At 40.4% G+C, this 23,600-nt stretch overlaps 1 protein-coding gene across 3 annotated transcripts in view; it reads left to right on the top strand.

Annotated features, from left to right (window-relative positions):
• LOC126092122 (testis-expressed protein 2) overlaps positions 1-23,600 on the top strand; it is a 335,634-nt gene that overhangs the window by 80,925 nt on the left and 231,109 nt on the right. For all 3 annotated transcript variants that reach the window (XM_049907564.1, XM_049907563.1, XM_049907562.1), the window contains exon 4: positions 3,836-5,076. In XM_049907564.1, coding sequence (XP_049763521.1) covers positions 3,836-5,076 — 1,241 coding nt within the window. The remainder of the gene's footprint in view (positions 1-3,835; positions 5,077-23,600) is intronic.

The raw sequence follows: 23,600 nt of genomic DNA, 5'->3' as shown, positions 1-23,600 counted from the left end.
AAGTGGGAGTATAATAAGAAGTATATGTGAGATGATTCATGAGATGTGGTGGGTACTACTTGTGTGGATGATGTATATATAAAATTCGTTAGCTGCCGTGTAAACTAAGTGCTGTCAAGTTATATGGGGGGTATAAGTTTACCACCTGAACAGTTCTGGTTTTTTCAATAAATACAATGAGTTTTTGTTCCAAGTGTTTGTTTAAATAATAATATATCTCTTTATATTTGTTCAGATCAAACTCGATAAATTATGAGGGGTGTTCATTATGTGATACAACACTTTTTTTCCTGTAACTCTTCAGGCTTTCCCGGCGAGATCTTGACATGTGGAATAATCGGGTCTACTGCCAGATGTTTGTGTCGCTCTGGCACAATATTTTGGCCACGTAACTTGTTGCCTTCTTCAGGTGCTACCTGAGACTGCCGTATTGGAGGATCTTGTCCAGTATTTATGCCCAGAAGGCGCTGGGTGCTCTCTTCGCCGTCCGCGCCCACCTGGCACTGCTTGTAAGGTGTTGTCTCTTCTCCAGTGCTCCCTCAGACGTCTGTGCCTGACTTGGTCGCCATCTGTGGCAGCTGTCCGAGGCCTGTCCTCTGTTGGGTGTTCCGTTCATGGTCCGCACCTGCCTGGTGCTGCTCCTGAGGTTTTGGCCCCACCCTGGTGCTACCACGGACGTCCACACCTGGCTCGTCCACCACCTGTGGTCATGGCAGCTGTTTGGGGCTGGACTTGCGTTTGGCGTTCCGTTCATAGTCCGCGTCCACTTGGCGCTGCTCCTGAGGTGTTGGCACTTCCCTGGTGCTCCGACGGACATCCACACCTGCCTCGCCCACCATCTGCAGTTGTGGCAGCTCTCTGAGACCCGTCCTTTGTCGTGCACTCCGTTCGCAGTCCGCACCCGCCTGGCGCTGCTGCTGAGGTGTTGGCACTTCCCTGGTGCTCTGATGGTCGTCCGCACCCAGCTTATCCACCATCTGTGGTCGTGGCGGCTGTCAGAGGCCCCTCCCACGTCAGGAGTTGCGTTTGCGGTCCACGCCCGCGCAGCGCCAGGCGGGTGCGGACAGCGAAGAGAGCACCCAGCACCCTCTGGGCATAAATACTGGAAAAGATCCTCCAATAAGGCAGTCTCAGGTAGCACCTGAAGAAGGCAACAAGTTACGTGGCTGAAATATTGTGCCAGAGCGACACAAACATCTGGAGTTAGACCCGATTATTCCACTTGTCACTTTTTTCCTCTTAGCCAATTAAGCTTGAAAATATGTGAAATTTATTGTGGGACATCATAGAATATTCTCGCTTCAGCCCCTATAGTTTCACAAAGTTCCGATACGCGGGAGTGCTATACACAGACTTTAAAATGGTATCTGTAACGGAGGTGCATTCCAAGCAGAATGCTCTCACTGTGTTTCTTTTGGTGGAATACCAGCTTCGGAGGGTGCTTTCATGTCGTCATTGCAATTTAAAATGTTTGAAAACATTATCAGCGATCTTATAGTAATATAATAATTAAAAAGCAGTCTTGATTGCAAATTTCTTTTAATTGGAGTGACCGGTTTCAGTCCTTAACAATCATCTTCAGATTCCAGAACGGCAGGTGGACTTCAATGAAGCAGGCTGCGCTGATCCAGAATGCTAAACTGACTGCAGTGTCAGTGTGAGCAGTCAGTTCAGCATCGTGGATCGACGCAGCCTGCCCCATGGAAGCCCACCTGCCATTCTGGAATCTGAAGATGATCCTTAAGGATAGAAACCGGTCGCTCCAATTAAAAGAAATTTGAAATCAAGTCTGTTTTTTAATTATTATATCATTGCAATTAAAATAAATTTATTTGGCCCCATACTTAGCTATATATTGTGTGTAAGTGGAGACTGTAACTCATATTGTCTCGTGCTCTCATATCAATTGAAATGCAGCTATGGTGACATAACAATTTCCAGCCTGTGACCAGTTTTCAGTGGTTATTTTTATCCTTTTAACACTAAAAAGTTGATTAACGCTATTGCCCCAGTACGTAAATTATCAGCAGTTTAGAAATTATAGAGATAAAGAATTCTTCCTACCACTTGCACTTAAAAATTTTGAACCTTTTTTAAAATTTGCACCTTCATCATAGTCATTTTTCTTTTAATTTTGATAGAAACTTGTGTTTTTACAATAATAAATATTATGTTATAGTTTATGTCATAAGCATTCAAGAACTTTAATTCTTAAATATTTCATTGTACCCAAAATAAATTGCACTAATGTTCCCTATGAATCTGTCATTCAGTGGAAGCTACACTGTGTGATCAAAAGTATCCGGATACCCTCAAAAACATGTTTTTCATATTAGGTGCATTGTGCTGCCACCTACTGCCAGGTACTCCATATCAGCGACCTCAGTACTCATTAGACATCGTGAGAGAGCAGAATAGGGTGCTCCGCGGAACTCACTTACTTCGAACATGGTCAGGTGATTGGGTGTTACTTGTGTCATACGTCTGCACACAAGATTTCCACACTCCTGAACATCCCTAGGTCCACTGTTTCCGATATGGTAGTGAAGTGTAAATGCGAAGAGACACGTACAGCACAAAAGCATACAGCCCAACCTTGTCTGTTGACTGACAGAAACTGCTGACAGTTGAAGAGGGTTGTAATGTGTAATAGGCAGACATCTGTCCAGACCATCACACAGGAATTCCAAACTGCATCAGGATCCACTGCAAGTACTATGACAGTTAGGCGGAAGATGAGAAAACTTGGATTTCATGGTAGAGCAGCTGCTCATAAGCCACACATCACGCCGGTAAATGCCAAACGATGCCTCGCTTGGTGTAAGGAGCGTAAACATTGGACTATTAAACAGTGGAAAAACATTGTGTGGAGTGACGAATTACGGTACACAATGTGGCAATCCGATGGCAGGGTGTGGGTATGGCGAATGCCCAGTGAACATCTGCCAGCGTGTGTTGTGCCAACAGTAAAATTCGGAGGTGGTGGTGTTATGGTGTGGTCGTGTTTTTCATGGAGGGGGCTTGCACCGCATGTTGTTTTGCATGTCGCTATCACAGCACAGGCCTACATTGATGTTTTAAGCACCTTCTTGCTTCCCAATGTTGAAGAGCAATTCGGGGATGCCGATTGCTCTTTCCACATGGTCAAGCACCTGTACATAATGCACAGCCTGTGGCAGAGTGGTTACTTGACAATAAAATCCCTGTAATGGACTGTCCTGCACTGAGTCCTGACCTGAATTGTATAGAACACCTTTGGGATGCATTGGAGTGCTGACTTCATGCCAGGCCTCACCGACTGACATCAATGCCTCTCCTCACTGCAGCACTTCATGAAGAATGGGCTGCCATTCCCCAAGAAACCTTCCAGCACATGATCGAATGTATACCTGCGAAGGTGGGAGCTGTCATCAAGGCTGAGGGTGGGCCAACACCATTTTGAATTCCAGCATTACCGATGGAGGGCGCCATGAACTTGTAAGTCATTTTCAGCCAGGTGTCCGGATACTTTTGATCACATCGTGTATGTGAAAAATTATTCGTTACTTTTGTCTCTATGATTAGTATTATAAAGACTGTTTTCTGTACCATACAGTACCTGTTGATGGTTTCTAATTAGAGTTTGAGACAGTGTTCCTTTTAATTTTTTTACACATATTTTCCTACATGTTTTACTGAATGGGTTTAAATTCCAGACTGTTGTGCACACTTGTATTCAAGAGAGCTTTCTCTTACTACACCATAGTACAACATAGTTGCAAGTGAATTTAAAAAAAATTACTCAGTGATACATTGTTGTTGATTGATATTATTAGTTTTCTTATTTTCTTCACAGGGGAAGAAGAAAGCCAGTCATTACCACCAACAAGTACGGTATCAGTCGCAACAACAACTGTTGCTTCTACTTCTGTTGCCACTACTGTCAGTAATACTACATCAGGTACTATTACTGTTACCTCTAGTAGCACAGCATCCTCTTCCAGAGATCCATCTCCTATGAAAGAGTACCTGAAAGGCTTGGGAAAGAGATCAACCAGTGTTGACGTTGGTGTTTTGGATGCTTCGTCTGCAAGTGGCAGTGACACATGGAGGATTTTTCATGAACTGAGGGGCAAGATAACAAAGACTGTTGAAGAAAAAATTAGTGAGATGAAGAGTGATAGGAGATCAGGTTCCCTATCATTTAGTGATATTGGTAGGAGTAGTAAACTGTTAGGAAAAAGTAAGGAGAATTCTAGTATAAGTGATTCAGAAGACATTTCTGAAGCCTCAGGGAAAACAATGGAGCAGAAAGATGGTGCTGCTAGGGCAGACCCATCTCCAAAAAGGTCTTCAATGGAGAAGCTATCAAAGAAAGGTTCTAGTTCCATTGATGAGAAAGATGATCCAGATGAAGACAGTAAAAGTACAACAGCTCAAGATGAAGCTTCAGAAGAAGGTCCCGGTACACCTGTGCAGGGTGAGACTGACAGTTTGTCAGAACTGACAGTTCCACCGAAAAAGCTTTCTTTCCATGCCAAATTTAGGAGTAATCTTTCTGGGCTAAGACATCGACAGCATTCGCATAAACCTGCTATTATCAGCAGTATTACAATGTCATCTCTTGCATCTACCAAAGAAGATGAAAAGACTGAAAACACTGTAGAGGATGATATTGAGTCAGGTGTTGAGGCATCTGAGGACATTCATGTACCAGAACCTGTAATTGCTAATGCAGATCCTGGGAGATTAGACTGCACGAAATTTATTCCGTCCAGCCATTCAGTGCAAATGGAAAAGAAAGAACATGTTTTTAAATTTGTAGGTTGTCTCTCTTGGAAATGGTATATATTCATTATTTCCTATTTCATTTTCAATTTATATGCTCCACTTCCAAATTTCATTTTGGGATTTGTGAATGGGTTACTTGTTATGTACATGATGTTTTGTCTTAGTAAGTTGTTTAATCATATGTTCGTACCTGACGGAGTTCATTTGCCACGGAACCTTGAACCAGTTGTGATTCCAGATTATTCAGCCATGCCTATATTGGAAGTTCCACCGGTAAAGGAGTACCAGCCTCTCACAAAATACGCAGTAAGTGATACTTTGTTTTGTACTCTGAATTGAAAGTAATTTTTCATGATTTATGTGTTCTAATTTTTAGAAAGGATCAGAAGTAGTAAGATAGATCACAATGAGAGAGACATGGTAATTTTCCAACTTAGTTAATGATCTATGTCTAAAGACTGTACATTGACAAGATGTTACATGCTCTCCTTTCAAGACATTCCTCGCATTTTATTATCGTGCACTGACTGATGAGAATACATATTTCTCCTGAATGTAGTGATACTTCTACGGTAGAAGAATTCTGTTCTATCTAATGGAGTAGATAAAAGTTTATACAAGGGCTCAGGCATGCAGAAAACTCTATTTACAATGGTGCTCAATAGGTAGTGCCCTTTTTGCTTCAGTATTGGTGAGGTTTTTGAAATGACGTAGTCCAGGAATTGACAGTTTGATAGACCTATAAATAAGAGCAACAACTTTGCTGGCCATGTGAACAATAAGAGAAAAACAGCCAAATAGGAGGTGGCTAGATATGGTAGTAAAGTTAGAAGGAAAGGACTTGAAGGAAGGTTGGTGTGTGCGCGCACGCGGGTGCGGGTGCACGTGCGCGTGCATACACGCGCGCGCTATATGAACTGACCAAACTCACAAGGGAATGGTCCAGTGAGGCATATGAAAACGTACCCAGTGAAATTTATCGCACAGGAAGAATACACCAAAAGAAATGCACTGTCAAAATTTTAGTTACTAAGGTGCACTGCAGCTATGTTTTAAAAGATCTTAAAGTTACTCATTTCTGCTGCAAGTAGAACCACTTAGAACAACCCTTCCTGCCATGCACGCGAATCAGCAAATAAGCAAACACAGCTATGATGGTATTGTAGCACTGTGTAGCTTGAAGTCCAAAGTGCACACACATGAATTTTAAACATTTGAACCTTACCAAAAATGTCTCATATCATTAACTTTTTGATTAACTTGCAGTTCATATCGTCAGCTAAACTATTGCAGGCTACACAAGTTACTAACAGGAGAATGAAAATGAAGTTAGTGCACTACAGATGACTTCCTTCTATCTGGATATTAATTTGTTGACAGGAAATATATTGTAACATTTACTCTAGCATGGCTCTTTTTATAATTTTTAAATAATGAATATTTTACTAACAGTGAAATATTTCCTTGATTATTTCTAATAGTCATCACAAAAATGCGAAGTGTCTATTAGATGATGAAAACAAACATTTTCTTTACACCAGGTGCATCTGAAGAAAAGAAAAATTAATGCACTTACGTACTTTGCAGTAATTACTAGTTTTATTTCAACAGAACTGCAATGGAGTAAAAAATGGTCATTGCTGATGTTCTGTATGCCAGGCATGCTTGATCAAATTCATCAAACCTGGTGATGCAAACTGACAATGTGCAAGTGACTGAAGTTTAACAATACTATTTCACTGGTAAATTTGAAATGACAAAGAGCTATCAGAAATTATATTGTCTGAGAATTTTCTGAAATTATGCTGTACAATGTTGACAAATTACTTTATCGGGAGGCTGAATCTTTTCGTACCTCCTAAAGGCAGATGTGACATTATTTCCAGGCCAAGAGTTCAACAGAAGAAATGAATTATTTGCTACAGCTGGTAAGAAGACAAACAATCCTGCCGGAGGAACATCTGCAACTGAGCATTGTAGCAGATATTGAAAATACTGTTTCAGTTGTAAGGTTCTTTTTATTTTGCAATGCTTAAACCACAACCAGTTTCAGGCTCTTACAGGCCCATCAGCGTGGTGCCCAGGGTCACAACACAAAGATCTCACACCTGATGATGGTCATATAAGAGCCCGAAACTGGTTGTGGCTTAAGCATTGGAAAACCAAAAGAACCTTATAACTGAAGTGGTATTTTCAACCTCATCTAGTAAGAAGATGTTTAGGATACAATAATGAAAATTATTCTCTTACATTTTTCCAGATTTTGCTATGTTGATTACAAGATTTCTGCAACCAAATAGTCCTTTTTTTTTAAGTGGGTCCTAATTTGCCTTGAGATCCCTGAAGAAAGGTATAAAGCTGGGGAAACAGTAATCCACTGATACTTATCAGTCCCATTGTTGTATATGTGTATGTTGTAGCATTCATCGATACAAGCAACTTTGTCTTTCTCTTGCTCGAAATGGTAATGTGCGGCGTGTGTGTGCACTTCTTGCACTGAACTTGACCACCTGGCTGTATACACATTGTTGTAGGGGATAACAAGAAACTTTGTCTTTACATCAGTTACTAATTTCTCTATAAGGATAACTTTTTCATACCATCTCCTCTACACATTCACTTGAAGTAAACTTCATAATTTTGTGACTTCTTTTTCCACATAATTTCATGAATCTGTTTATCTACATTGAAGAAACCTGGATGTCAGTAATCTCATTTGCAATTCAGAGGGCTCAGTTATATTGATCTCTTCAGAAATGGTGCTTTGACTCTCATAAGCAGTTCAAAATCTGTAAATAGTTTTTCTTTCACAATTTTGTGGGTTTTTTATTTTGGCACATATTTCATGCTTCGTGTAAATCTTTGGTCCATTTATACAATTGTTGTTCTGATTTTATGAAACGGAACCAGCTTTGCACACTGCTTAACTTTAAGCATTTTCTCCCTCTTCTGTGAATGAAAAAATTTACAGTGTTTTCTTTCACATTGAAAGCTATTGACCATACATATCTTCATTGAGCTATGAAGGTACTGTCTTTTTGTTCTTGACTTTAATTGGCATAACAATCATCACTTGAACCAAAATATTTCTTTTTTGCAAGGTTGAAAATGTTAATTGGATTCTACATTACTGTGAAACTCTGAAACCTGCACAAAGACAAATACTATTAGGTAGTACGTATGAAGATACACAAAGAAAATTAATTCAGTTTTATCTCATTTGTTGACACTTAGTGATACCACAGAGACAACTGCTAATCATTATGGGTATTAAATGAGTTGCAATTTCAAGTTAATAGTGATTGTCAACAGTTGTGTCAGAGAAACTATCAAGGGAAACTAAAATTCATTCTATGGAAACTCCAGGTAGGAATATCAGCATTAAGTTGCAGACAGGCAATTAAAAGAAACAATATTATGAAAGCTGCCACTCAGCATATAGCGGAGATGCTGAGTCGCAGATAGGCACAACAGAAAGACTGTCACAAATAAGCTTTCAGCCAGTAAGGCCTTCGTCAAAAATAGACCACACACACGCGCGCGCGCGCACACACACACACACACACACACACACACACACACACACACACACACACAAGCAAGCATGTTCCACACACAAATGACAACCAATCCAGCATCTCAGGCCGGAATGCATTTATCACGTGGGATGCAAGGAGCACCTGGAGGGGGTGGGGAAGGGGAAGGGATAGTAGTATACGGGTGGGAGGAGAAATGAATGCTGTCTGGTGGAGTGTGCACTGCCAACAGGCACAACGTCAGGAGGATGCGGGGCAGATAGGTGGGGAGAAAAAGGAGCAAAAAAGGAGAGGAGTGGTAAAAGACAGTTGGATGCATTGGCAGAGGGCTGCAAATAAACAAGGTGGGAGATGAGAATGGGGAGGCCTGAACTTACAGTAAAATACTGTCCCCACACCCTCCGCCCAACAGTTTCCACCCTGTCTGTCCATCATTTCCTCCCCGTTCTCATCCTCTACCATGTATATTTGCAGCTCGCTGCCAATACATCCACCTGCCTTTCCCCACTCCATTCCACTTTTGCTCCTCCCCCCCCCCCCACCTCCACCCTCCCCCCTCCATCCCCCACTCCCCACCACCGCCGCCACCACCACCACCACCACCACCACCACCACCACCATCTTTCTGCCCCAAAACCTCCTGACACTGCCCTTGTTGGCAGTCTAGTCTTTGCATACTCCACGAGACGTTCGTCTCTCTCCCCACCTGAACACTACTATCCCTTCCCCTTCCCCACCGTATCCAGATTGCTGCTTGCATCCCAAATGAGAGCTGCATTCCATTCCAAGATGCTGGAGTTCGCGGTCATGTGTGCATGAGATGTACTTTCTTGTGTGTGTGAATGGTGGGTGTCTCTCTCTTGTACTGTTGAAGGCTTTGGCTGAAAGCTTTACGTATGTGTCTTTTTAGTTGTGCCTGTCTGCAACTTCTTTATGATAACTAGCAATCTGTTTTTTCTTACATTGAGGGTGTATTAGACCTGGGAGATCCGGGAAAACCCGGGAATTTTTTCATCTGGGAAAAAAACCAGGAAAATCCCTGGAATTTTTTAGAATTCTAGGAATTGTTCATTGTTTTAGTTTTCAGTTAGATTTTTGTAATTTTGGCTGGTAAGAACCAATATTCCAACAAAGGATATTACTGTTTGCCGGTACTGCAGTATAATACTGCAGCAGTGAGACATGAACGAGAGGAAAAAAAAGAAAATAAAACTTAAGTTACAAAGGAAATGTGCCATATACAACAACAAAACACAGTGCCCATACAAGTGTCTTAACAGCAAAATGTGTCAAAGGCTTTAGGAAGACTATGCAATGCTTCAGAACAACAAATTACCTCCGATGAGCGCGACATCACAACTGTTTACATTGGATTCCTTCGAGCAGTTGTGAGCAGGCTCATGCACATGCGCAGTTGAGTCCTGCTTCTGGATACGGAAGTGTTGTTGTTAGCTGTGTAAGCAGTAACATCAAAAGCAGCCAGATGCTACACTGAAAAATTTTACTGGTGTGCCCAAGCTGCCATATTCACTCATGCATGACAGGCCCAGATCTAGGGGGCAGTAGAGGGGAGGAGCAAACCGGGGTGTCTGCCCCGGGTGGCAATTTCAGGAGGAAAAAACCTTGTTTCGCAAAGCGACTAGCATCCAGCGCATGTTGGTCTATCAATTATTCATATGATTTTGAAACACATCCCTGTTGATTTTTGAACATTTTTGAACTCATTCTGAGTTGATTCCTGAATGAATCATAAGCTGATTTTTGAATGCGTGCATAATGTATGTGATGTCTGCCAGGGGAATCCCCGTCACATCTAGAAGTAAACTTCTCTGCAGAGAAAAGGGGACGGGGCCATACGAGCTGAGCGAAATAAAGCTGAACGAGTGAAGTGAATGCCAACGTTCGTTTGTGTGGTTGACTGGGTTTGCAAATGATTAGCGTTGTTACAGTTCCTAGTGAAACTAGTAAACTACCAGAGTGGAAATAAACGACTAACAGGAATAACAGGTGAGAAAGATTGCTTGTTATCTTCTCAGTGTATCCAAGAAAATGAAATTTTGATAGAAAGTTTTTGGCCAGGCCGCTACACTAGTAAGGGCCAGTTGTACAGTGCCTGGCCAGCAGGCCTTAAGTTCTATTCTGGTAGTAGCGTGGAAAATATGTTGTGAGAACACGTAATAACGCCTAACCGGAGAATAAACACGCAATAACTAAACCGGTGATTGTAGCAGGGTTAGTGAAGTTAACCGGAGAATAAGTTTTGACACAGGCAGGAGTAGTTACAGAATTACTGATGAGAAGATTGTTTGTTATAACAAGGAAGGAGAAGATGAGAAGCTGGAGCATATGAATGAAATGTGAAACTATTTCCTACCAAAGATTTTTGCTTGTAGTAGGCCTAATAGGCATTTGATAATGGTTCTTCATGAATAATATTCTGTCCTGTTGTAAAAATGACCATTTGGGGTGTATTACAATTGCTGCAATATTAGAAAGGCCTATTTTGTTTTATCTAGCAGACAGTGACAAAATACAAGTAATCAGCTCCAGAAACACCACCAGTCTTGGGTACTGTTTGTATTAGCAGCTTTTTCAGTATTATACAGCGAAATTTCATTCTTTCATGTAGCGAAAGGTTTGAGGAACTTCGATGAGATATAGATTCTTTCGCAGAAAGGAAAGCACACCATGTAAAGCCGTAGCATGGTTAGAGAGAAAAAAACGCCAGGACTTACGGATTGGAGAAATATGTAGTGTATCTTACTTCTCTCATGTCTTCACTGATTTTTTTGTATCCTATATTTAATTTTATGTCACACAAAACCTCAGGTTATTAGCTAATAGGCAATAAAGAGAGAAAGAGAGCAAATTTTCTGAAGAGTTCTTGTTCTCCTGGTTGGCTGACTGGGAGAATGTTAGGCACCACAGGACATTTTAATTTCCACTGTCCTGAATATAGTTTGAGAGCATCCATTACAAAATATACACATTTGAATTCAACAGAGCGAAATACAGTGACGTGCGAAAGAAGAATGCTGTGTGAAGTAGCAACACTGCACTTTGGCACACTAAAGACCAAATAACGTGTCTTACATTTCCTCGAAGACATATGTTTTATGCATCAGACACTCAGAAAGATATGTGCTGCAAAACGAACATTTTTTGAAAAGTCGATTTAATTTGTAGCGTACTACCTCAAACGCGGGAGGAAGGGGGGGGAGGGGGAGGGCGCACTATCTAGTATTGCCCCAGTTCGGAAATATCGTAGAACCGTAACAGATGACTCTTGAGTTGTAATGGGGAGGAAGGTGGTCTCCACGTGACCCGTGTTTACGTTTAGTGATGTAGCTGTTTCCTCTTCGTGTATTGCTCTCATGTCAAATGTAAACAAAAATGGTTCAAATGGCTCTAAGCACTATGGGACTTAACATCAGAGGTTATCAGTCCCCTAGACTTAGAACTACTTAATCCTAACAAACCTAAGGACATCACACACATCCATGCCCGAGGCAGGATTCAAACCTGCGAGTGTAGCAGCAGCGCGGTTCTGGTCCAAAGCGCTCGGTCACAGCGGCCTGCTCATATAAAACAAAATAAATTTCTGTGGCCGGGAGCTATCAAGTGAATTAAAATACATTCACATAATTACAGAAGGCTAAAATAAGTTATTAATTTCAGATTTTAATTCATTTCCACCTTTCTAACAGTCAAGCATTGGTCGCCTTGCAGACCAATGAGGTTATTTTTGCCGGTTTGCTAAAGAAATTTGGCTTTTATAACTCTCTTCCACTGAGGTAATCCATTTATTTCAAACGAAGTGTTTAATTTCAGACTACTGGCTGCTTTCAACTGTTCGCTGCATTTCAAGTGCACGGTTTCATCTTCTAGCACAAATGGCATTATGCCATGATAAAGAACCAAACACATCATAGTATAGTACTGATAGTCCAAGAAAATTTACCCCCGAATGTGCACTTTAAGCCGAATTATGCATTTTAGTATGGTTCACGAAATTATGATGCTCTTAGAGTATCCTCTGGTGTCCTGTTTCTTTTATGACGTAATGTAAGGTCCTTTAATGTTTTACACGTACAATCTTATGGGCTACCTGCGTCATCGTAGCTGCACAAGTGCGGTGACGCCTGTCATTTGGCACTCTCTGGCAACTGATGGAATGAACTTATTTCTAACAGGTCGCCGCGAAATATTGAGAATGGTGGTTTGGAAAGCGTTACTTTCAAAGTAAATTTCCTTTTACACAAGATGAACTATAAGCGAGAATGTATGATGAGTTTCTGATCACAGAGTGTTCGACACTCATTTAAAAATCAATTCTGTGAGGATGATCATTTGAAGAATTTGTAGCCCAGATAATCAGACATTTATGTCGTTATTAAAAAGTTTACTGGCACATTTGTGTGATGTATATTAAAGTGTAACATGCGCAATAAATATCAACATTATATATGAAAGCTTAAATTCTCTTGCAACCGATTAATCTTTGAGACCAATATTACATGTGAAAGCTTTGCTTTTCTTGTATCAACTCTATGTATAATATTTTAAACCATTAACTTTTCCTATTTGTGTGCTCACACTACGTAACAGTGATGTTGCTATTGGCTGACTACATCACGTGTCCTATGCTCTGAATATCCACCATCATCAGCTGATGAGATCGTGTGACATGGCTTACAAAAGCGCACGGCAATCTCAATTTCAATGCTTCGGAAAGTAAGATGCGGTGTTTGGTGGAATTCGAATTTATACTTTCTCAATATGAAAATATGCAACGTACATGTTGCTGCACATCACAGATCTTTCCAAAACGTGTTTTTTTTCCTCCTGTTTATAAGACCATAATGATTCAATGGACTGATAAGTTTTACAGTTCCGAGGAAAAGTATACCACCGCTTAACACGGGAAAAGTGTATTTTCATCTGGGAGAAAGTGTATTTTTAACCGGGAAATCCGGGAAATTTTTTTCCTCATCCACGTATACAGCCTGTACATTGTTAAAATTCACTTCTCAAATTATGATTGGGTTTTGTTGTATTATTTGTTTATCGTTGCACCATCAACTAGCTATGCACATGCCATGTTGGTCGTGCACTGTCTGCTGCTGCTAGGGCAGAGCCGTACATTCCTCCAACCACGTAGCGACCTATGAGTTTGACAGTTCTTAGCATTAAAAAATAAATAAAATAAAAAAAAAAAGATACTTGCTGTGAGTCTTAGCAGCTAAAATTTTGACATGGTGTTCCTTTCAGTATATTCCACCTGTATGAAATATTTCAGGATGGGTTTCGACATGTCTGATTGGACAGTGCCCTTTTCAGTAGGTGAAAGGTTAAAGGTGATGACTATAGCAGGTATTTTTCATCTTTGATGCTCATTTCACCTTTACTGTTAAGCTGTTCCCTTTATCTACATCTACATCTATATCTATATGTGTACCTATATCTGTACTCTGCAAACTGCCATGAGGTGCATGGCAAAGGGTGCATCCTATTGTACCAGTTATTAGGGTTTCTTCCCATTCCATTCACGTACAGAACATGTGAAGAATGATTATTTGAATGCCTCTGTGCATGCAGTAATTATTCTAATCTTATAATTATTCTGATCTTATCCTTACGATCTGTATGTGAGCGATACATAGGGGGTTGCAGTATATCCCTAGAGTAACCATTTAAAGCTGGTTGTTGAAACTTTAGACATTCTCGGGATAGTTTACACCTGCCTCAAGAGACTGCCATTTCAGCTCCTTCAGTATCTCTGCGACACTCTCCCATGGATTAAACAAACACGTGACCATTCTTGCTTCCTTTTTCTGTATATGATCAATATCCTCTGTTAATCCTATCTGGTATTGGTCCCACGTACCTGAGCAGTATTTTAGGATGGGTCGCATGAGCGATTTGTAAGCAGTCTCTTTAGTAGACTGATTGCACTACTCCAGTATTCTACCAATAAACCGGAGTCTGTCACATGCTTTACCCATGACTGAAAATATATCCTTACAAAATGTTGCACCCTGATATTTGTATGAGTTGGCTGATTCCAACAGTGACTCTTTGATATGTTAGTCATTAAGATTCTACATTTCTTCATTTTGTGAAGAGCACAATTGTCCTTTTCTGAAAATGACTGAATATTTATGCAGCCTTCTTCAGATACTACTTCGTTATAGATAACTGCATCATCTGCAAAAAGTTTGAGGTTACTATTAATATTGTCTGCAAAGTCATTAATATACAACATGAACAGCAGGGATCCCAACACATTTGCCTGTGGCACATCTGAAGTTACAACTACATCTGAAGATGACAGTCTATCCAACGTAAGATGCTGTATCCTCTCTACCAAAAAGTCCTCAATCTAGTCACAAATTTCATTTGATACCCCATATGATTGTACTTTTGACAAGAAGTGTAGGTGCACTATCGAATCAAATGCTATTTGGAAATAGCATCTTTGGTGTGGCATCATAAGCGAGTGTCTACGTGTGAGATCGCTCTCCAAGTTTTTATATATTTTAAGGTTGCAGATAAATATTTTAACGGTTTTTGTGATAATATTTACTATGTTTGTTGTTGTGGTCTTCAGTCCTGAGACTGGTTTGATGCAGCTCTCCATGCTACTCTATCCTGTGCAAGCTTCTTCATCTCCCAGTACCTACTGCAACCTACATCCTTCTGAATCTGCTTAGTGTATTCATCTCTTGGTCTCCCCCTACGATTTTTACCCTCCACGCTGCCCTCCAATACTAAATTTGTCATCCCTTGATGCCTCAGAACATGTCCTACCAACCGATCCCTTCGTCTGGTTAAGTTGTGCCACAAACTTCTCTTCTCCCCAATCCTATTCACTACTTCCTCATTAGTTATGTGATCTACCCATCTAATCTTCAGCATTCTTCTGTAGCACCACATTTCGAAAGCTTCTATTCTCTTCTTGTCCAAACTATTTACCGTCCATGTTTCACTTCCATACATGGCTACACTCCATACAAATACTTTCAGGAATGACTTCCTGACACTTAAATCTATACTCGATGTTAACAAATTTCTCTTCTTCAGAAACGCTTTCCTTGCCATTGCCAGTCTACATTTTATATCCTCTCTACTTCAACCATCATCAGTTATTTTGCTCCCCAAATAGCAAAACTCCTTTACTATTTTTAAGTGTCTCATTTCCTAATCTAATACCCTCAACATCACCCGACTTAATTCGACTACATTCCATTATCCTCATTTTGTTTTTGTTGATGTTCATCTTATATCCTCCCTTCAAGACACCATCCATTCCGTTCAACTGCTCTTCCAAGTCCTTTGCTGTCTGTGACAGAATTACAATGTCATCGACGAACCTCAAAGTTTTTATATCTTCTCCATGGATTTTAATACCTACTCCAAATTTTTCTTTTGTTTCCTTTACTGCTTGCTCAATATACAGATTGAATAACATCGGGGAGAGGCTACAACCCTGTCTTACTCCCTTCGCAACCACTGCTTCCCTTTCATGTCCCTCGACTCTTATAACTGCCATCTGGTTTCTGTACAAATTGTAAATAATCTTTCGCTCTCAGTATTTTACCCCTGCCACCTTTAGGATTTGAAAGAGAGTATTCCAGTCAACATTGTCAAAAGCTTTCTCTAAGTTTACAAATGCTAGAAACGTAGGTTTGCCTTTCCTTAATCTTTCTTCTAAGATAAGTCGTAAGGTCAGTATCGCCTCACGTGTTCCAGTATTTCTACGGAATCCAAACTGATCTTCCCCGAGGTCGGCTTCTTCTAGTTTTTCCATTTGTCTGTAAATAATTCGTGTTAGTATTTTGCAGCTGTGGCTTATTAAACTGATAGTTCGGTAATTTTCACATCTGTCAACACCTGCTTTCTTTGGGATTGGAATTATTATATTCTTCTTGAAGTCTGAGGGTATTTTGCCTGTTTCATACATCTTGCTCACCAGATGGTAGAGTTTTGTCAGGACTGGCTCTCCCAAGGCCGTCAGTAGTTCCAATGGAATGTTGTCTACTCCGGGGGCCTTGTTTCGACTCAGGTCTTTCAGTGCTCTATCAAACTCTTCACGCAGCATCGTATCTCCCATTTCATCTTCATCTACATCCTCCTCCATTTCCATAATATTGTCCTCAAGTGCATTGCCCTTGTATAGACCCTCTGTATACTCCTTCCACCTTTCTGCTTTCCCTTCTTTGCTTAGAACTGGGTTTCCATCTGAGCTCTTGATGTTCATACAAGTGGTTCTCTTATCTCCAAAGGTCTCTTTAATTTTCCTGTAGGCAGTATCTATCTTACCCCTAGTGAGATACGCCTCTACATCCTTACATTTGTCCTCTAGCCATCCCTGCTTAGCCATTTTGCACTTCCTGTCGATCTCATTTTTGAGACGTTTGTATTCCTTTTTGCCTGCTTCATTTACTGCATTTTTATTTTTTCTCCTTTCATCAATTAAATTCAATATTTCTTCTGTTACCCAAGGGTTTCTAATAGCCCTCGTCTTTTTACCTACTTGATCCTCTGCTGCCTTCACTACTTCATCCCTCAGAGCTACCCATTCTTCTTCTACTGTATTTCTTTCCCCCATTCCTGTCAATTGTTCCCTTATGCTCTCCCTGAAACTCTGTACAACCTCTGGTTCTTTCAGTTTATCCATGTCCCATCTCCTTAAATTCCCACCTTTTTGCAGTTTCTTCAGTTTTAATCTACAGGTCATAACCAATAGATTCTGGTCAGAGTCCACAATTGCCCCTGGAAATGTCTTACAATTTAAAACCTGGTTCCTAAATCTCTGTCTTATCATTACATAATCTATCTGATACCTTTTAGTGTCTCCAGGGTTCTTCCATGTATACAACCTTCTATCATGATTCTTAAACCAAGTGTTAGCTATGATTAAGTTGTGCTCTGTGCAAAATTCTACCAGGCGGCTTCCTCTTTAATTTCTTAGCCCCAATCCATATTCACCTACTACGTTTCCTTCTCTCCCTTTTCCTACACTCGAATTCCAGTCACCCATGACTATTAAATTTTCGTCTCCCTTCACTTTCTGAATAATTTCTTTTATTTCATCATACATTTCTTCAATTTCTTCGTCATCTGCAAAGCTAGTTGGCATATAAACTTGTACTACTGTAGTAGGTGTGGGCTTCGTATCTATCTTGGCCACAATAATGCGTTCACTATGCTGTTTGTAGTAGCTTACCCGCATTCCTATTTTCCTATTCATTATTAAACCTACTCCTGCATTACCCCTATTTGACTTTGTGTTTATAACCCTGTAGTCACCTGACCAGAAGTCTTGTTCCTCCTGCCACCGAACTTCACTAATTCCCACTATATCTAACTTTAACCTATCCATTTCCCTTTTTAAATTTTCTAACCTACATGCCCGATTAAGGGATCTGACATTCCACGCTCCGATCCGTAGAACGCCAGTTTTCTTTCTCCTGATAACGACATCCTCTTGAGTAGTCCCCTCCCGGAGATCCGAATGGGGGACTATTTTACCTCCGGAATATTTTACCCAAGAGGATGCCATCATCATTTAATCATACAGTAAAGCTGCATGCCCTCGGGAAAAATTACGGCTGTAGTTTCCCCTTGCTTTCAGCCGTTCGCAGTACCAGCACAGCAAGGCCGTTTTGGTTATTGTTACAAGGCCAGATCAGTCAATCATCCAGACTGTTGCCCTTGCAACTACTGAAAAGGCTGCTGCCCCTCTTCAGGAATCATACGTTTGTCTGGCCTCTCAACAGATACCTCTCCGTTGTGGTTGTACCTACGGTACGGCTATCTGTATCGCTAAGGCATGCAAGCCTCCCCACCAACGGCAAGGTCCATGGTTCATGGGGGGAATATTTACTATATAAGTGACTTATTAGTGGTTTCTTCATTCACCTCTGCCTTTCTTGTGTTGTGTCCTGATATTTGTGAGTGTTCCGTATCAAGCAACATAACCTCTTACCTGTGTTTACATTCAGCGCTGACCAGTTGCAACTGTAGCGGCGCATCGAAAGCTAGGTACTAATTAATTGTTTGTGTATAGTGGTTTATTTAGGATCTTTAGTAGTCTTCAACCGGAGTTTTTTGTGTTTTGCGGTGAAATAATTTCAGAAGAACCTTTTGGGAACTGTTTTCAGCTTCGTTACTGTGTCATTAGACTTTTAATTCTCTTTCTGTATTAGTCTTTTGTTATATTCACATTTGTTGTTTATTAATACTGTTAATAATAGTAGTTACTTCCCTTGTAGAGTAAGTTTGTGATTATTGTAGTCAGGTTTTTAACATCTTCTTATTGTAGTAGCGGAACTTAGTAAAAGTAAAATTTTACCATGAGTGAGAAGTGTGGGCTTTGCCGTAGGTTCGTAGTAGTGGATTGCGGTGTGAGACTTGTTCGAAGTATTTTCACTGGGAGGAATGCAGTGGGGAAGCCAGTGGGCATTCTGGTGAGATCCTCTCATGGAACTGCAGGTTATGTAGCAAGAGTAAGGTGGTAGAGGAGCAGGAGCGTAAGATCTGTGCCCTTCAGGTGCAGTTGAAAAACGCACAGGAGGAGCTAGATAGGATGAGGAGGGAGAAAGGGGTTGGGGAATGGGAGCTGGCTGTTGGCAAGCGATCTGCTAGGAGAAGAAGATTTTCAGATAGTTTTACTATTGGTGTTTACGGTAGATATGACCAACTGTCAGAGTCTAGTGGAGAGGAATCTCTAGTAGCTGTAGATGTAGGAAGTATGCAGCAGACCTCAGTAGTTACGGTGGCTAGAACAGTTGCAAAGTCGAAGAGGAAGAAGAAGGTTGTGCTGTTAGGTAGTTCTCATGGCAGAGGTGTAGGCCAGCAGTTGCAGGAAGTGCTGGGGAGTGAGTACTAGGTCACCAGCATTGTGAAGCTTAATGCAGGATTGGCTCAGGTGACTGTTAACATAGGGGGGTTATGTAGGGATTTTACTAAAGAGGATCAGGTAGTGATTGTGGATGGGGCTGGTAATAGTATTGATAGGGATGGGGAGTATGACGTAGATGGTGACCTGGAAAAGATAGCCACTCAGACTGGCAACACGAATGTGTATTTCGTGGGACTGTTTCAGCATCATGATCGGCCTCATCTTAATACAGCCGTCAGGCGTAATAACATGAGACTTGGGGTGCGCTGATGACAGAAAGCATGGGTCACATTTCAGTGGTATCGGTGGAGTCTATCAGCAGGACGGGTTTCACTAGACATGGCCTGCACCTCAACAGGTATGGGAAGGGGAGGTTGGCAAAGCTAATAGGTGACAGCATAGGTTGGGTGGGTGGGATCACTCATGGGAAAATTCCTACAGTAGTGGGTGTTAGAGCTGCACCTTTTTTAGATTGAAGTCAGCTGATAGGTATTCCTGCTTAAGGGAAGTCTCTCTAACAAAGGAACCACTTTTGACAAAGCTTAGGTATCCGAGTAATGAGGGAATTAGTATATTTCATCAAAATATACAAGGTATTAGAGATAAAGTTAGTGAACTGCTTATAGATATTGACTCTGAAATTATTGGTATATCTGAACACTTCTTCAATAAGGAGATAATTCAGAGGCTTCCTTTACCAGGATACAAGTTGGCTGGCAGCTTTTCGAGGAGCTCTTTGCGGTGTGGGGGAGTAGCCATGTATGTGAAAAACAGCATCCCATTTGAGTCAATTGATGTTTCAAAGTATTGCATTGAAAAGGTGTTTGAATGTTGTGCAGGTGTGGTTAAATTTAACGGAACTAAACGTCTAACTGTTGTTATTTAGAGATCGCCAGACTCCGATTTCACAACATTTTTGCTAAAGCTAGAGGAGGTTCTTGGTTCACTTTATAGGAAATACAAAATGTTAGTTATATGTGGTGACTTCAATATTAATTGTATAAGTGATTATGCAAGGGGAGAATGCTGGTAGACCTCCTTAATTCATATAATCTTATGCAAACTGTATTATTTCCAATGAGAGTGCAAGGGGACAGTAGAACAACCATAGACAACATTTTTGTTCATTCCTCATTACTAGAAGGGCATTTTGTTAGCAAAAAGGTGAATGGCTTTTCAGATCATGATGCACAAATTAACTCTAAAAGATTTTTGTGCTGCAACACGTGTTAAATATAGTCATCAGCTGTTTAGGAAAGCTGATCCAGTTGCTGTATAGACCTTTGTAAACCTTATCAAGGAACAAGAGTGGCAAGATGTTTATAGCACTGATACAGTAGACGATAAATATAATGCTTCTCTCAAGACTTTTCTCGTGCTCTTTGAAAGTTGCTTTCCGTTAGAATGTTCAAAACAGGGTACTAGCATAAACAGGCAGCCTGGGTGGCTGACTAGAGGGATAAGAATATCTTGTAGAACAAAGTGGCAATTATATCAAAACGTTAGAAACAGTCAAAATCTAAATGCAGCAGCGCATTACAAACAGGATTGTAAGGTGCTTAAAAATGTTATGAGGAAGGCAAAAAGTATGTGGTATGCAGATAGAATAGCTAAGTCTCAGGATAATATTAAAACCATATGGTCATTCGTAAAGGAAGTGGCTGGTCTGCAGAGGCAGGTTGAGGATATAGAATCAGTGCGTAGTGGGAATGTCCGTGTTACTGATAAGTCACAAATATGTACAGTATTTAATAATCACTTTCTGAATATAGCAGGTGAACTAAATAGAAACCTAGTCCCAACAGGGAATCATATAGCGTTCGTAGAAAAAAGTGTTCCGAGACTGTTATCTGAAATGCTCCTCCATGATACTGACAAGAGGGAGATTGAGTTAATAATTAAATCACTAAAGACCAAGAACTGTCATGGATATGATGGGGTATCTAGCAGAATACTGAAGTATTGTTCTATGTATGTTAGCCCAGTACTTAGCCATATCTGTAACTTTTCCTTTAGGAGTGGTTGGTTTCCTGACCGATTAAAGGACTCTGTAGTGAAGCCACTTTATAAAAAGGGAGACATTGATAATGTTGACAATTTTAGACCTATTTCTATGCCATCAGTGTTTGCTAAAGTTATCGAGAAGGTTGTATATACAAGGTTACTGGAGCATTTAAATTCACATAATTTGCTGTCAAATGTTCAGTTTGGTTTTAGAAATGGTTTAACAACTGAAAATGCTATATTCTCTTTTCTCTGTGAAGTTTTGGATGGATTAAATAAAAGGTTGCGAACGCTAGGTGTTTTCTTTGATTTAACGAAGGTTTTTGACTGTGTTGACCACAAAATATTACTGCAGAAGTTGGACCATTATGGAGTAAAGGGAGTAGCTTACAATTGGTTCGCCTCTTACTTTAAGAACAGAAAGGTAATTCTCTGCAATATTGAGAGTGGTAGTGATGTTCAGTCCCAATGGGGCACTGTTAAGTGTGGTGTTCCCCAAGGGTCGGTGGTGGGGCCACTCCTGTTTTTTATTTATATAAATGATATGCCTTCTAGTATTACGGGTGATTCAAAAATATTTCTGTTTGCCGATGACACCAGCTTGATAGTGAAGGATCTTGTGTGTAATATTGAAACAGTATCAAATAATGTAGTTCATGAAATAAGTTCGTGGCTTATGGAAAATAATTTTATGCTAAATCACAGTAAGACTCAGTTTTTACAGTTTCTAACTCACAATTCAACAAGAACTGATATTTTGATCAGACAGAATGGGCATATTATAAGCGAGACGGAACAGTTCAAGTTCCTAGGCATTCGGATAGACAGTAAGCTGTTGTGGAAAGCCCATGTCCAGGATCTTGTTCAGAAACTAAATACTGCTTTATTTACCATTAGAACAGTATCTGAAATAAGTGACACTTCAACACGAAAAGTAGTCTACTTCGCATATTTTATACGCTTATGTCGTATGGTATTATTTTTTGGGGTAATTCTTCTGATTCAAAAAGGGTATTTTTGGCTCAAAAACGGGCTGTTTGAGCTATATGTGGTGTAAGTTCGAGAACCTCTTGTCGACACCTGTTCAATAGTCTGGGAATTCTGACATTGCCCTCACAGTATATATTTTCTTTTATGTCGTTTGTTGTCAGCAATATTAGCCTATTCCCAAGAGTTAGCAGCTTTCATTCAGTTAATACTAGGCAGAAATCCAATCTGCATGTGGAATGCACTCCCGTGACTCTTGTGCAGAAAGGAGTGCAGTATTCTGCTGTATCCATTTTCAATAAGCTACCACAAGAACTCAAAAATCTTAGCAGTAGCCCAAACTCTTTTAAGTCTAAACTGAAGAGTTTCCTTATGGATCACTCCTTCTACTCTGTCGAGGAGCTCCTGGAAGAGCTAAAAAATTAAGCAAATTCCAGTGTTACATTGTTGATTTTCTTTATTTAAACTTACGACTTGTCACCTGAATATGTTTTTTTATATTTAATTTTATCTGTTTCTAATATCATGTTATAATTTCATGTATTGACTCGTTCCATGACCATGGAGACTTCTCCTTAATTTGGTCCCACGGAACAATAAATAAATAAAAAAATAATAAAGAAATGCTACATATGACTTCATGCCGCCTCTTTATTTCGACATTTGCAGCTGGCTGTGATCAGTAGCTCCACGTTGTGCTCAATACCCAGCCAGAACACTTGTTAGCATGCTAATTATTAGTGCAGGAGGCTCCCAAATGACCGTGATGCAACAAGTTGAGAACTTCCTTATGCAGTGTGGGCGAAAAAACATGGGAAGGCCGAGCCAAAGGTTTAAGCGCGATGTGTGCTGTGACATTGTTAACATACCCTATCCCCCCCTCCAGGAAACAAATCTAAAAATTCAGAACACCAAACAAATTTTCAGTATGAGGATCATTAATAAACAAAGATGTGATAGGATGGACTACAGATTTGTAAGCCATGGCAGCAGTAAATTAACCGAGAACAGGAATATGCTGTTTATTGTAACTTACCAGTGTTCAACAGGAGCCAATGGTGGGGAGCTGAGCTATGTATACGTTTGAGAATTGAGGTCAAACAACAACTCTGGTGTACACTGGTAGCGGATTGTTCAGCACAGACATTTCAGTAAAGATCTTATTCTGACCTGCAGACAGCGATGAAATAGAATGAACATAAGTGCCTACGCATTCTGTGAGAATTCCTATAATGTGGGACCAAATTTCTGTTTTGTTTTGACAGTTCATCTGTTACGTCAGCTTGAGCATCATATTTTTCATCTTATCGTTTTGTGAATGCTAGGGATTTGGTTGCTATGTTTGTTTCTGGGATGTCTTGGGATGGGTTGAGGAATCCTTTGTTCAGTCACAGATT

Source organism: Schistocerca cancellata, chromosome 7, assembly GCF_023864275.1.
Source record: "Schistocerca cancellata isolate TAMUIC-IGC-003103 chromosome 7, iqSchCanc2.1, whole genome shotgun sequence".
In the NCBI taxonomy this organism is placed as follows: domain Eukaryota; kingdom Metazoa; phylum Arthropoda; class Insecta; order Orthoptera; family Acrididae; genus Schistocerca; species Schistocerca cancellata.
Note: the sequence above shows the minus strand (reverse complement) of the source record. Positions and strands in the feature narration are given on the sequence as shown.